This window comes from Haliotis rubra, unplaced genomic scaffold, assembly GCF_003918875.1.
Source record: "Haliotis rubra isolate DU_JTF1 unplaced genomic scaffold, ASM391887v1 Scf795, whole genome shotgun sequence".
NCBI lineage: Eukaryota > Metazoa > Mollusca > Gastropoda > Lepetellida > Haliotidae > Haliotis > Haliotis rubra.
The window spans coordinates 188,435-203,151 of NW_025767518.1; the positions used below are offsets into that span (position 1 = coordinate 188,435).

The following is a 14,717-nucleotide window of genomic DNA, read 5'->3' on the forward strand; positions in this document are numbered from 1 at the left end:
GCATCGACTTCAACGGCCGAGTGAATATTTTCAACGTTTGTTTTTTTTCCCAGCCTCAAGACATGAAACGAAGTGGTATCACATCTCCCCTGCCCGCTCTCGCCCGTCCTCCTCTCCCCCATCCCCTCCTCTCTCCTTCAACGATAAACAATAAACATTTCTCCCTCAGCTCACCGTGACACATGGAAAACATACTACTGCAACCGTGCCTTCGCGTGAATATGGTTCTATTTTTTAACTGTTGGAACACGACAGATCAACAGCTGACATCCCAATTGAGGGTGACTGATGGAATCTAGCCCCGCGAGAAAATTCGCGGAAACGTAGTAGGACTTCCATATACGGGCGGGGCGGTGGGGTAGCCTAGTGGTTAAAGCGTTGGCTCGTCACGCCGAAGACCCGGGTTCGATTCCCCACATGGGCACAATGTGTTAAGCCCATTTCTGGTGTCCCCCGCCGTGATATAGCTGGAATATTGCTAAAAGCGGCGTAAAACTAAACTCAGTCAGCCAGGCCATATACGGGCATTCGTTACTATGCACCGATTCTGCTTCCTCAAGGCTCCGTTAATGAATTGCATTGGTGCAGCGTGATTACAGAATGCCCTTTGACCTTTCTAACCAGTGATACCGTGCTTACCTCTGAGGGTTCAGTTCATGAGTTGGAAACTTCCAATCATAAAATATTTATCTATTTACAAATTAGTTAACAAATCTAATTCTTTTACCAATGCAATAATTAAATGAGAACTGACATTAGTAAAAAGATCCTTCATAGTTCGTGCTTTGAAATAGTTATCCCTTGTGATGGAATGTTCAATGCAGTCAAGCAGGACATGCTTGACCGTGATTCTTTCATCACAAGGGATGCAAAACGGAGGATCCTCACCTTTAAGCAAGTATTCATGTGTATATCTTGTGTGGCCAATACGACATCGTTGTATGATGACCTCTTCAAATTTGGACTGACAACCCAAGTAGGTGTAACCAATGTAAGGTTTTATTTCATATAATTTATAAATACCCACTTGGGTGTCCCACTTCCTCTGCATCAGATCACGGACATAAGTTCTAATGCTAGCTTTGTAATCAGAGTATGGAATAAGAAGCGGTGTCACAGATTTGTTGAGTGCCGCCCTGGCAGCAAGATCGGCCATTGTATTCCCAGAAATGCCAACGCGGCAGGGCAAGACACATTCAGTAACGATATCGGTCTCCAAATAATATTTATATGTTTTCTGTTGGGCAATTCTATTAGGTCTACTCCCATTTGTGAGAACTCCCAGTTGTGAGACTCCCAGTTGTGAGACAGTGGGGTAGGTAATTAGCAAGGAAAACACACCTTACTCCCCTATCTGATAGAATGGATTAACCCCTGCTAATTATGGATAAGCTATATAACTGAATCTTGTGGAGGTAACTTAATGAAACTCTAAAAGATAAAGTAATTAACCTACTCAGATAAACGGCTTTAAAAAATAAACACTTTGTGTAGGTAACTTCGTGATCATTTGAAAGAGAAATTAATTTACCTACTCAGATTTACGTGTTTGAAAAATCTAGCAATAACTGTTGTAACTATAATTAATCCAAATGTATTAATTAATCTTTGACTGCTCTTTCCGATCACCATTATGGCAGGCCTTCAACAAGTAGAATATATCACCAGTTCACGATAATCTTTTTCAGTATTTCAGTATCTATTGAAAACAATAAATGCTCTTCAACGAACAATGTCTTCTGTGTTGATTAACGCATTAATGAACTATGCCTCCTGCGGGTACTCTTCAGCAACAGGGCTGTTCCCACTTTCATCGTAGGGATGGGGAAGCACCACCTGTGTGCACTGAACCATTAATTAATGTGTCTCACAACTGGGAGTTCTCACAAATGGGAGGACACCTTCTATTAAGCAGACGCAGGTGACAGCATGTAGTTAATCTGTGCACTGGACCATAACATGTGTTGTTTTAAGCTGTAGTTCTTATGGGATGTAGTTCTTGTGTGAGGACGCCTTATGACTGGTAGCGTCAATGGAATGAAATATTACTAAATGGTTTTATCGTGTTTATCATAATGCTAATAGAAATTGTTTTACTGCGTTCATTTATTTACATGTAATCAAGTGGAAATCTTTTCATGTTATCAACTGAGATCAGTGACTAAACGTAACATCTTTGCGAGTATGGTCCCAGGGGGTAGCCTAGTGGTTAAAGCGTTCGCTCGTCACACCGAAGGCTCGGGTTCGATTCTCCATATGGGCACAATGTTTGAAGCCAATTCTTGGTGTCCCCCGCCGTGATATTGCTGGAATATTGTTAAAGTGAGTGAGTGAGTTGAATTTTACGCATAAAACCAGACAATCCAACACACTCATTCATTCTATGTAATCAGTAATCAACGACAAGCAGTCGTAACAAGAATGGGTTGCTAAGACCTAAATATACTCATACCAAATAATCGTTGTATACTCACCCGTTGTCACCCCAACCCCCACCCTCACACACCCCCCTCTCAATTTAAAAAACTGAAGGGGGTGACAACCATTATTGGCATGAGTATATAATGCTCTATACATGTTTTGTTTGTATGTTGAATAACGCCGTACTCGGTAAGGGCTTCCTGTCCATAATCATGTCTGGTATTCAGAGAACAATGTATAATTACTAGTATATCATAGATCAATAAAATTAAAACATAAAAGATTGTTGACGAAGAACAGTAAAACTATTAGTGTATCACATATATCCTTTTAAAACTAGAAATTAAATCTAAAACACTTAAACTAGAAATGACAACACAATGCATAAACGGGCTTAAATATATACTAAATTGATATTTGAGGCGAGCCTGTGTTGTTGTGACCCACGGTCAGTAGGACTGTTCCAAATGGGCGAGCACATATAAAACTTCAACACCCTGCGAAACCCCACGCATCCCAAGGCGGGATAGGTCTGCCGAAGTGGCAACAGGCGAAGGCGACCTCCAAAGCACATAACCAACGAACGAACAATGCGAAGGCTCAAAGTGCGAGAAATATGACCTACATTTGGTGAGGTGGTGTTAAAATGGCAGCCATGTTAAATTCAAACACTGCTGCTGTTATGGCTTCTATCGCACTGCTGGTGGGGATGTTGATGTTTAATACATCTCTGATACTGGTGTTTGTTACTGTATTACTAATACTGTGGCTGTCAACACGGCGTCCTGCTGGATTACCACCCGGACCTCCACTTCTACCACTGGTGGGCAACATTTTTCAAATAGACGCAGACCCCCCGAGTCGCTTTCAGCAATCTGCGACGTCAGTATGGCGACATCTTCAGCGTGTACTTCTTCCACAAGCCGGTTATCGTCCTCAACGGCTACGATGTTATCAAGGAGGCCCTGGTCAAGAACGCCGACGTTTTTTCATACAGGCCTCATTCCTTTTTCATGGATATGTTGTGTGAGGGCAAAGGTAGGTAACTGTTTAGTTTGCATTAAGAAGTTCTAGGGGACAGTTGTTACATGGGTAAGTCGGTGGGCAGACAATAAGCCCACTGGGATAAAAAGCCCTCGGACAAAACACCCCTAGGGTAAATGCCCCCAGGACAAAAAGCCCTTGCAAATTTCAGCCCATAGGATAAAACACCCTCAGTCACATTTCTTCAGCATAAATAGACATAAAGCTGCATTAGGTTTTAATAGTAGATGACTGTACGTACGCAAATTGATGAAAGTCTGAACATATTTTGCTCAGAGCTGTGCCGATCAACTGATGAACGTAAACAATCGATAGGTGGCGCGATTTGGCGAGTGGCTCGTGAGAAATTATGTCATTAGAAAATACCATGGAAACGTAAGTACCACGGAATCATATGACGGCATGGTTACATATGCTATTTAATGTTATATTATATTGTATTAATGTGGGAATGAAAAAAAGATTTGTTGGTATTCTATTACATCTCTTCATTGAGGACCTTTTGTCCCACCCATTGAGTGCTTTTTGTCATGGGGACATTTAGCCTAGGGGTGTTTTGTCTGAGGGTGTTATGTCCTTGTGGGCCTATTGTCCTACCACCGTTACATACCACCTTTACCACTGTTTTAGACATCACACGTTTTTGGATGCTGGCGTTTACCCTCGCTAAAACGAGGGTAGTTGCGTCAACCAGACCTTACAAATAGTTGGATGACTGCTTTTGTTTCATATAAGGTTGTCTTTTGAAATTTTGTGAAACCATTTACAGTTCTATATCAGCGAAAAACTGCAAATACTTTATTAGCCATCCGAATACCTGGAATGCGATGACATGTTTTACGCCAAACGGCACTTCGACAAAAGAAAGGCCAAGGGAGAGAAAACAGCGATTATGAGCTGAAAGCCTTGACTAATAGTGAAGCTGAAGTTGACTCGAGTATCTGAAAATGTTTGAAAAGTGATACACAAAGTATGTCACCACTATTGCCCAGAACAATGCATATGGCACCTGTTAACAGAATGGTGATTAGTGAGACTTAAATATTTATTCATTTTCGGAGCATATTTGGTATGCAACCAAACTGATTGATATGCTAAAATATGTATGACATCATTGGTAACAGAAACTGCGTTCGAACTTTGAAACACATTCATTGATTTCTTTGTTTTTTTACTCAGCAATATTAATCAACTATGTAAACTGTGACATATATCAACCAAGCCAGTGAACCTGACCACATGATCCCTTCAGTTTTCTCTTACAACAAAAGGATCGATTGCTGACGATTCACTCTTACCCGCATCTTGATGGGTGTTGGGATATCAGTCACCTTGACCCCACTAGTCGGTAGATGTTCTGTTTGTAATTTCTGTTTTTCCCATTTATATAACATATTGAAATCGTGAGGTTACTGGTCTAAATACACGACTTCGTCTAGTTGATAATTTTGTGAGGCCTCCTCCTTGTTGAGAAGTAGAGACCTCTCTCTAAGATGGGGAATTGTGTTGTTGGGGAACCTTGAACAGAGAAGGAAACCGTGAGCACAGAATTGTGACGTCATCCGTTTATTTCTGGAGTGCAAGTGATGGTTAGGACCTACACCTGCCCGCCATATATACCCCTTAACCCGGAACACAGTGATTTGTCATCTCGTGCCACGCACACAGTTTCCATTCAAGATGACCAGCTCGCATGACAAACAAAAACCATCTTTGTTTTAACTGCCTATGTCCATCGTATAGATAGATATGACCGGGGGGAAGAGTTACTTGTGCACAATAGCCCCACTGACTTTTCACATTTTATTGCACCGCAGTGCAGGCATAGATTTTCTGTGCAGTGACATGTTTGCCTAAAGCGATCACTGCGTATAATAAACCAAATGTATTGAGTGAGCATATGTTTGTACCCAAAATATCTATACGATCGCAAACCAAATATTACAATAAAGCTAAATTAATCAATTATATTTTATATACATTTGCTTAATTTTAGCACGATAACAATATCGACAACACAAAAGAAACATACAAGTTCTTAATTTCATGACGATATCAAGAAATAACATATATAAATGTCTTTATGTTTTAGGAATAGTTGGCACAAGCGGCGAACTATGGAAAGACCAAAGAAAGTTCGCTGTCAACACTCTCAGAGAATTAGGGATGGCAAGTTCTGCCGCTGAAGAAAAAATACACCAAGAGTTGAATTTCCTTTTGAAAGCTTTCGAGGATGAAGGTTCAAAGGATTTTGATTGTAAACATCTGATCCTCAATGCTATGTGCAACATAATTTGTGGACTTTGTTTCGGAAAGCGTCAATATGAATACAACGACCCACGATTCATAAAGCTGATAGGCGCAGTAGAAATGATGGCAAGTGACATGGGAAATTCAAACATGGTCGATCTGTTTCCAGCCGTGAGATTGCTACCGGGAGATTTCTTTAATTATAAACGTCTTGTGAAAAACGTAACGGTTTTGAAGAAAGAGGTAGCTCGTCACGCTGAGGACCGCGTCAACAACTTTGACGCAGACAACGTTGAAGATTTCGCCACAGCTTTCCTCAAAGAGGTACGAGGCAGTAAGCAGGAGGGCAAGGCGTTTGATGGTAAAGTGAATTATATGTAATGAGCGGGTGTCTGTATTAATTAACTGATGTATACTCGGTGTCTTCAACCTATTGGTAACACTATTTATTAAAAGTTGTAAAATCTTCGTTTTTGTTTGAGATATATACAACTGAATGTCTTACAAACTTTCTTAACAGTATGGAAAAACACACCAGGCCGATGAAATGTCATTATTACGTTCGTTAAAGCTTAGATGCAACCAACAAAATATACATAATTAAAACACAATTATCCTTTATTCATGAGATATAATATACATTGCAGATTATGAAAAGAAAACCTAACAAATAAACAAAATTATAAGCGTACAATTGCAAATCAAAAGTGCAATATTTTGTTCTTGGGTTTACTACCCTCGAAACGAAGCCCCGGGATACTGAACCCAGTCAGAGCGGGTGGGCGTGCACTTAAGTGTAACGAGTACTTTCATTGGCTGGTTCATTTGCCGATAAGCTCAGGGCTCTCTCTCTCTGTGTGTGTGTGTGTGTGTGTGTGTGTGTGTGTGTGTGTGTGTGTGTGCAGAGAGAGAGAGATGTTGGGTTTTGTAAATACATGCTCATTTATTGTGCATAACATTTTGCAATCAACATCATAATATGTCATGTGTACAAGTATCACACCTGCCTGTCTGTGTAATTGCATAATGTGACAGAGATAGAACTCAGGTGCACGAGCCATAAATCAATGTGTTTTGTTTATGGTGTATAGCCTGATAGGTGTTAGTTCAAATTGCGCGTGGTCAATGATTGAAGTTGTGTATTGCATATTGTCATTAGCAGACAGGCAGGCGGACACATGGGTGTCAATAAAACAGACATTTAGTTTTGTCGATGACAGAGGCATATCAATATCACAGTTAGGAATCCTGACAATGCTCGATAATGACGTTGTTGTTAAGTATCGAACTGAGAAAGTGACTCGGTAAGAAGAACGTGTGGCGAAATAGTCAAATGAAATTATATAACAGTTAAATCGCGCCTGTGAAATATCAACAAAACATTAGAAAAATAGCTCACATCAAAGCCTACTCCGAGTACTCACTGCCAACGAAGGTTTTCCGTCTTGAAATGTCGAACGCCTCAATGATTGACACACAGCTGAGTAGATCTAGAACCTTAACAAGGTTTTTTTTATGTAACGAGTAGATCATTTACTATTTTGGTTGTTTGTGTACACAACCAAGATTAGACTACTCCTGCTCACGACCTTATAATCCGGGCATCCCGGTTCGAGCCGCGCGAACCTATTCACTGCGCATGCGCTTTCTGCGCAGGGCAGCAAAGCTCTGAAACCACTTTTCACCCCAGCTGGGCTTTTTTTAGTGAATCGTTTTACTCCGTTTTCGAGGGATTTTTTTATAGCGTATTTTAAAAAAAAAAACTTTTTAAGTTGAATTTGCATTTTTGATAATTTGTTACTGTAAGTCCAAAGCGTAAGGTATCAGAAGCTGCAAAGTTGTGTTTTACGTTCGATATATTCTGTTACAAATGGCACAATCTTTTTCAAATTTTCAGTATGGAAATTGTCAATATGCCACTTGAATGGCAATGATTTGCACGTGCAAGTCGCTCTATCCATGGAAAGTGGAGGATAATACACATGCATTGATGTTTGTTCACTGTCGTTCACTGTCCAGGTACCTGTTTGAAATCGCAGCTTAAAATGAGACGTTTATTGAAACTTGCTGAAAGGGGTCAGGCTATAGGCCTTTTGGAATCTGGCCAAACTCAGCGTCAGGTTGCTGTCCGCCTTAATGTGAGTCAGAGTGCTATTGGTAGACTGTGGCAGAGAATTCAAGCCAATGGGTCCGTGGAATATGCTCGTCAACCAGGTCGCCCCAGTCACAATTGTCCGAGCTAATAGGCACATGATTAACACTGCCTTACGTAACAGATTCTTTAACGTAGCAGATCTTCAGACAGAACACTTCAATGTTAACAATGTAAGGATATCCAGGAGCACCGTTTGCCGGCGTTTAAGGGCAGGCGGACTCCGGTGTAGGCGACCTGCAGTTCGTCCACCACTAACACCACGTCACATCGAGGCGCGTTTGAGATGGAGTAGACATCATGGCCGCTGGAATCAACGTCAATCGTCTCGTGTGTTCTTCACAGATGAAAGCAGATTAAATTTGTCCTTCCATGATGGCCGGCAGAGGATTTATCGTGGCAATGGAGAGCTAATCACAGATGCAACTGGGGCCACGCATAACTGATTTGTCGGGAGTCAGTCATGGTTTGGGCAGGAGTAACTTATACTGCATGTACTTCACTGCCCGCGGTTATCTTACCGGACAGCGTTATCTGAAGGACATTCTGGCTCCTATAGCAGTACCATTCCTGCAAGCTATGCATGGCTTTTATGGTCGACCCTCTTTACTGCAAGACGACCTAGGCCTCATAGGGCCAGGTTTGTCACAGAATTCCTTAGGCAGCAGGGCGTAGAGTGAATGGAGTAGTCAGCATGCTCGCCAGATCTCAACCCAATTGAGCATGCCTGGGATGAACTCGAAGGACGTGTGTACACACGTCGCCCAGCACCAGTGCATCTCCCAGGACTCCACAGAGCTCTAGTAGAGGAATGGAATGCGATTCCGCAAGCTTTCTTTATGAACTTGATAAGGAGCATGACCGAGGTGCACCTGTGTCTTGGACGTTCGAGGAGGGTACACAAGATATCGAATGACCGAGTGCTTCATGTTTGACATTTACATTTTGGTGATTTGGTCTATATATAACTGATATTTGCTGGTGCCGTTTGAACTTTTTGTCTGTATGTCACGATGTATCACGTTTGTCAACACATTAAACATATAATGACAATCTTAGTTCTATTATTTCTGAGAAATGTTCTTTACACGTGCTATATATCATTTGACCCTTTATTAATGACGCCCAGTATATTTGTATGCAAATAGGAAGCATACCTTTGTTATAATGTGGAGAAGGCTTTAAAACCAAATGTTGTTGATGCTTATGATGTGGTCGGATAGAACTCTTAGGTAGAAGTTTGTTGCTTTAAATTAATAATTGCAAACAGTCTCCTCATGGTCCCTTTAAACGAGGAGTTAGTACTCACAGTCACGAAATCTATTGCTTTACATTTTACAAATGTCGCACAATTTTATAAATTTTAAACAATCTCCTGTTGGCACAAACAGTTAAATATAGTAATTGAAGTCACGAAATATATTACAAATGTTGCATTGTGTTAAGAAAAGATTACCATTTCTGTTTAGAAAGTCACCTACATATGATTCTGACTGACTTCTTTGCTCCCGGAACGTTTGATGTCGGCAACAGCCTCAACTGGTCACTTCTATATCTACTCCACTACCCGGAGGTCCAGGAGAAGTGCTTCCAGCTGATCAAAGAACACATCGGGCTGGAGAGACTACCCACGATGATGGACAAACCCAACCTTCCTTACGTTGAGGCTGTGTATGCAGAAGTGTTGAGACACGCAGATGCGGTCCCCACAGGAATGCCCTATACAGTCCCCCACAATGTCCAGTTCATGGGCTACACCATCCCTGAGGGTGTCACTATATTGCCCGTGTTAAATTCAGTGCTTCACGATCCGGTGGCGTGGGGGGATCTTCGCAATTTCAGACCCGATCGTTTTCTGAACGATGAAGGGAAATTCCAAAAGAGGGAGGAATTCGTGCCCTTTTCCCTTGGTAAGACTTTAACTGATGTTGTAAACGTTTCTGATTTTGTTGCTGATACTACCAATAATAGTGACTGTTCCTTTTGATAGTAATTGGTGTTTGGCAAGACTCTGGGAAAACAAGATAAATAACAATAAGGGCTTGGTAACGCTTCTCTGTGAGGGGCCTAGACAGGGTCGAGTTGTTCCCCTCTCACGTTGGTTCAACACTGGGTAACACACCAACACGAAGTAAACACTGTCAGCCATATTGACCTTAGGGATTGAGACAAATGTAGAATACGTAAGTCGAAAATCTGAAATTCAGAGCTCAACGCTCACAATAAAGTCAACTCCACAAATGCTTCATATATATTGCATATACTTTTATTGGTGTTGATCGTACTAAATAAGACATTCAGAATACTGATATCCTAACAAAGAATCATATCAATGCATGCCCTCACCCTCGCTCTCAAGAACTCATAATGAAAGGATTTCCACAGTTTTTATAAATGAGGATTTTAGACATAATCACAAGGTCAATGTTGACTTTGTTGGTGGTTCTGTACTGGACGACGGTACAGAAATGAGTGTCAACCAAGCCTTCAGGTTTTCAAGGAAAGGCACTCTAAACGTACACTGCACCATGTTTTGAAAAGCAATTGTTCGTTCGCTTGGATAATATCTGCTGGACTGAAAATGAAAACAGAACTATAACGATATCAAATATCATGGTGTAGTCAAACCCCACAAGTATGGTAAGCAAAAAAGGTATATCATTTGTGCTGATCATGCAATAATCGTTCCTATATTTTAATTTGTTTGGCAGGACGCCGTGCTTGTTTGGGACAGTCTTTGGTCCGTATGGAACAGTTCCTGATTCTGACCACCTTGATTCAAAGGTTCAAGTTGGTCCCTCCCAGTGGAACGTTGGCACCCCTGACAGGAATAATGGGTCTTGCCCATACTGCTCCCCATTTCAAGTGCAAAGTAATACCAAGGAACATTTGAGATGAAGAGCACCGTTTCATAATAATTATATGCGCTTGTACGGTAGGTTTCTATGCGAAACGTTTTCCATTTCTGTTATTGAGAATCTAGGAATCTCGACCTAAATGTAACATTTGAAACCCCGACTAAGAAGGTCGGTTCTAAATGAAATGTCCAGGCATCCTATTTGTTAACTGGCAATACACTCCCTGTTGTGTATGTACTTTGAGGGCCTCTCTTGACCTACATTAACACTGCAGTTGCATTCAGAAACGACAGCCTGCGTCCAAAGTTTCACATACCCCGTATACCGCGTCGTTATGTATTCAGACAAAATACTGTCTTTAGAAGGCATTTTAGAAGTTGTAAAGATGTGACGGTTTCATAAAATATAGTACAAATAGTTTTAAATCTCCTATTGTGTTCTGTATTTCAGCATTAGCATTCAGCAAGCAAAATTCAGAATAAACCTTCACAGAGCATCGACCACGACTTGTCAGTATATTTAATTCCATATATTCTTCTGACCTACATTAACATTGCAAGTCGTTTGCTGTTTGGGTTGAACTCATCTAAAATGCAGTTGCATTCAGAAACGACAGCCTGCGTCCAAAGTCTCACATGCCCCGTATGCCGCGTCGTTATGTATTCAGAACAAAATACTGTCTTTGAGAGGCATTTTAGAAGTTGTAAAGATGAAGGAAATCCGAGTTCTATGGATATTCAACTTCTTTATTGCAATGACTGCGACGTTTCGGCGTAGATATTAACACCCTTATCAAACAAGTGATGATCGGATGTACTTCTTCTCCAAGTTGCTGATTGTCTTAATGGACTCAATTGCCACGTCTCCATGTAGACGGCGTATAACTTCTTTGAGATACGTTTTAGAAGTTGTGAAGATGAAGGAAAACCAAGTTCTAGATAATGAAAGAAATGTGCGGAGTAAATTCATTCGCAAGGGAAGAATTTGGTTTGTTTCGTTCTGGCTGCGGTCGCAAATGTTATGCTGAAATAGTGCGTACAGAAAAATTCTTTCAGGAAACAGAGCAAATGTGACGGTTTCATAAAATAGAGTAAAAATAGTTTCATATCTCCTATTGTGTTCTGTATTTCAGCATTTGCATTCAGCAAGCAACATTCAGAATAAACCTTCACAGAGCATCGACCACGACCTGTCAATATATTAAATTCCATATATTCTTCTGAATATAAATGCAATGTATATTTCCAGAAAGCATTCAGTGTTCACTCTTATTGTGTTGGTGACTTCTGGTAGAGTATTCTCCCTTGATTAAGACAGAATATCAGAATCTGTTTCACATTCCACAGTCCAGTAAACGTTTTGAAGACTATTGAAATGCCTTACAGACAATGTGAAAACCGTACCGTGGTATGTATTGCAGCACCGGGATTATTAATTGCCAAACAAACGAAGTTCATTGCAACATTAACTCTGAGTAAACTCCGAGACTTTTAAACTTGTCCGACGTTTATCGTTGCAGGATCAATGATACAATTTATTTAATAAAGTGTATGTATGACGCAGTTAATGTACGCTCAAAGTGCTACATTAGTTACATGTAGCATTGTCATTTACCATATGGAACTGGAACTGGAACTAAAATATCGCTATTTGACGAAATGGTTGTGAACAAACTCTTGGGTGTTTCTTGAAATAACGCCGCTCTCAGATTTAATGTTGGTTCTAAATAACAGACTGGACCAGACAAACCAGTGATCAATATTATGAGCAATGTCACAATTAACTAATCACCGAGCCTCCTCATTTCAGTCGCCAAGCAAAGGTTGTAAAATCACCAAAAACGTTGTGCAATGTTGTGTTCATAATGAACTCGTATGTTCTAACCTTTTGTTCAAAACGTTAGGTGTATCTCAAAGAACTTTGTTTGATATATTAATATTGACGAGTTATTTCTGTATGTATCATACGCTATGTGACACGCGAAAAATTAAAATAGTATTTATTCTTCTTCAGTGAGTGAGTGAGTTTAGTTTTACGCCGCACTCAGCAATACCTTCAGTGACAACCAGACTGATAAATAAAGAATTTTATGAAGGTAAGCAGTTTCTGATTAGCGTCGGTTTAATATACCACTGACGAAACATGTACAACGACTGAAGAAAGTTTTCAAGATTTGTTAAGATATTACAAATGTGTTTCATTTCATTAAACCAAACGAAAAGTAGAAGCCACAAAACTATTCCAGAATCGTTAACAATGTCAGCTAAAAGTTCAATGTACAAAACTTCAATGTACTGTTCCGAAATAGCTGTATCATTAACCTTCTAGCGCCTAACAGGCAGCTTTTGTCGGGAGTCGAAATGGTAATATGTTACGTCTTTCAGAAATAAGTCGTGCACTGAAGCTGAAATGTTCATCTCTAGTTTTATAGTGAATCGTGCCAAAGGTGTTACGTCGTGTCAGGGCGTGAGGTCACACTTCATAAACAGGTACGTACTGTCCTACTCCAGATGGTCACGTGTCAAATCACTCCCGGGGGTTGTCTTGGGTGTGTCAATATGTTCAGGGAGGACGAACGCGTCAAATGTTTTTAATTGACAATTTGTTCAGAAACAGTTATGGTTCTAAAAAATGCATAGCTCATACACATGCTTACATGCATTCTTAGTGCATTCTTGATTGCTACACAAACACGTTTTCTTTATCTCAGCAATAGATTTATAATGTTCTTTTCTTTAAGGTACTTTGTATCATCAGATCAAGTGGGAGTTTTAGAACTGACTCAAAAACACTATTGCGTTTATGGACGTATGAATGTAGATAAAATAGTATTAACACAGTGTGGATTTCAATAATCCTCACCAAAATGACCCGTGAAGATCCATGGTAAATGGTCTTCAGCAACCCATTTAGATTCGTAAGACTAGGGATCGCCGCTCACTTTCTTTGAAGTTACCCAGATCAATGCCATGCTGTTGATCACTTTGTCTGAACTCGATTATTTACAGACCGCCGCCATATAGCATATTGCTGACACCGGTTCTTTCACTTTTAGATTATATGCACGCCCTTTCTTTGAAGTTACCCTGCCCTTTCTGAATCCTAGGGGAACACTGCACACGGGTTCTTACGTTTATAACGAATTAAATGCAAAAAAAAACCCACTTTATTAAGTCGAATGAGTGAATCAATAATAATAACAGACTACTCGTTTAATTATTAGCACAAAAAGAACAGTAGACAACAATGCAAGCCGTCCATTCTATTATGGACCAATCAAGAAATACATCAAGTACATCGGAAATCCATCAGTAGTTCGGTCTATGCAAACATTAACGCAAAATATTATCTTGTGGCAAATTAATGAAACGGAATAACTTGCACGTTATTTATAGTTTATTTATTAATTGTATATGCACTTATTTGTAGGCCATGAAATACTTTTACCTGGATATTCAACCACAGTGATATACCTTAGGCACAGTAATAAAGTATAAATTAGGCATTCGTATAGCATTACGCAAAACATATATTTTTAACATTCGATTACATTGCAAAACTTATGAATCGTTTATAAACTACACTAAGGTTCTGAAACTTTGAAACCATCTTCGAGGCAGGTTTCGCAGTTTCGGTTTCGCGTTCTCTCACAAGAAACATGGCGGAAACGAAGTTGAGCTGATCTTGGTGGCAAAATAGAGCAGTTGTTTCTGTATCCAAAAATGAGAAAAAAATGAAAGGAGAACTAGGAAAATATTATTTAAAACCCCAGTCTATTGAACATGTCTATTTTATGTAACTTGTATACATATAATTACTTGTAACTGTATAATTACATATACGCAAATATTTACCTCCAAAAGCATCTCATCTCTTTATTATTTTTTAATTTCCTCATAAAATGACAAAAATGCAGTTATTCGATTCGTTCCACATATATAGTAGCTTTGTCATATATTTTCTATCCATTTTGAAACCGGATGGTGAAACCA

General features: G+C 40.0%; 1 protein-coding gene across 1 annotated transcript; it reads left to right on the plus strand.

Annotated features, from left to right (window-relative positions):
* The first annotated feature begins 3,060 nt into the window (after window positions 1–3,060).
* LOC124261307 (cytochrome P450 2U1-like) lies at window positions 3,061–11,225 on the plus strand. Its single transcript, XM_046695615.1, has 4 exons — window positions 3,061–3,459; window positions 5,558–6,076; window positions 9,337–9,777; window positions 10,579–11,225. The coding sequence occupies exons 1-4, from the start codon at window positions 3,435–3,437 to the stop codon at window positions 10,758–10,760; spliced, it is 1,167 nt and encodes a 388-aa protein (XP_046551571.1). The 5' UTR covers window positions 3,061–3,434; the 3' UTR covers window positions 10,761–11,225.
* The last annotated feature ends 3,492 nt before the right edge of the window (window positions 11,226–14,717 follow it).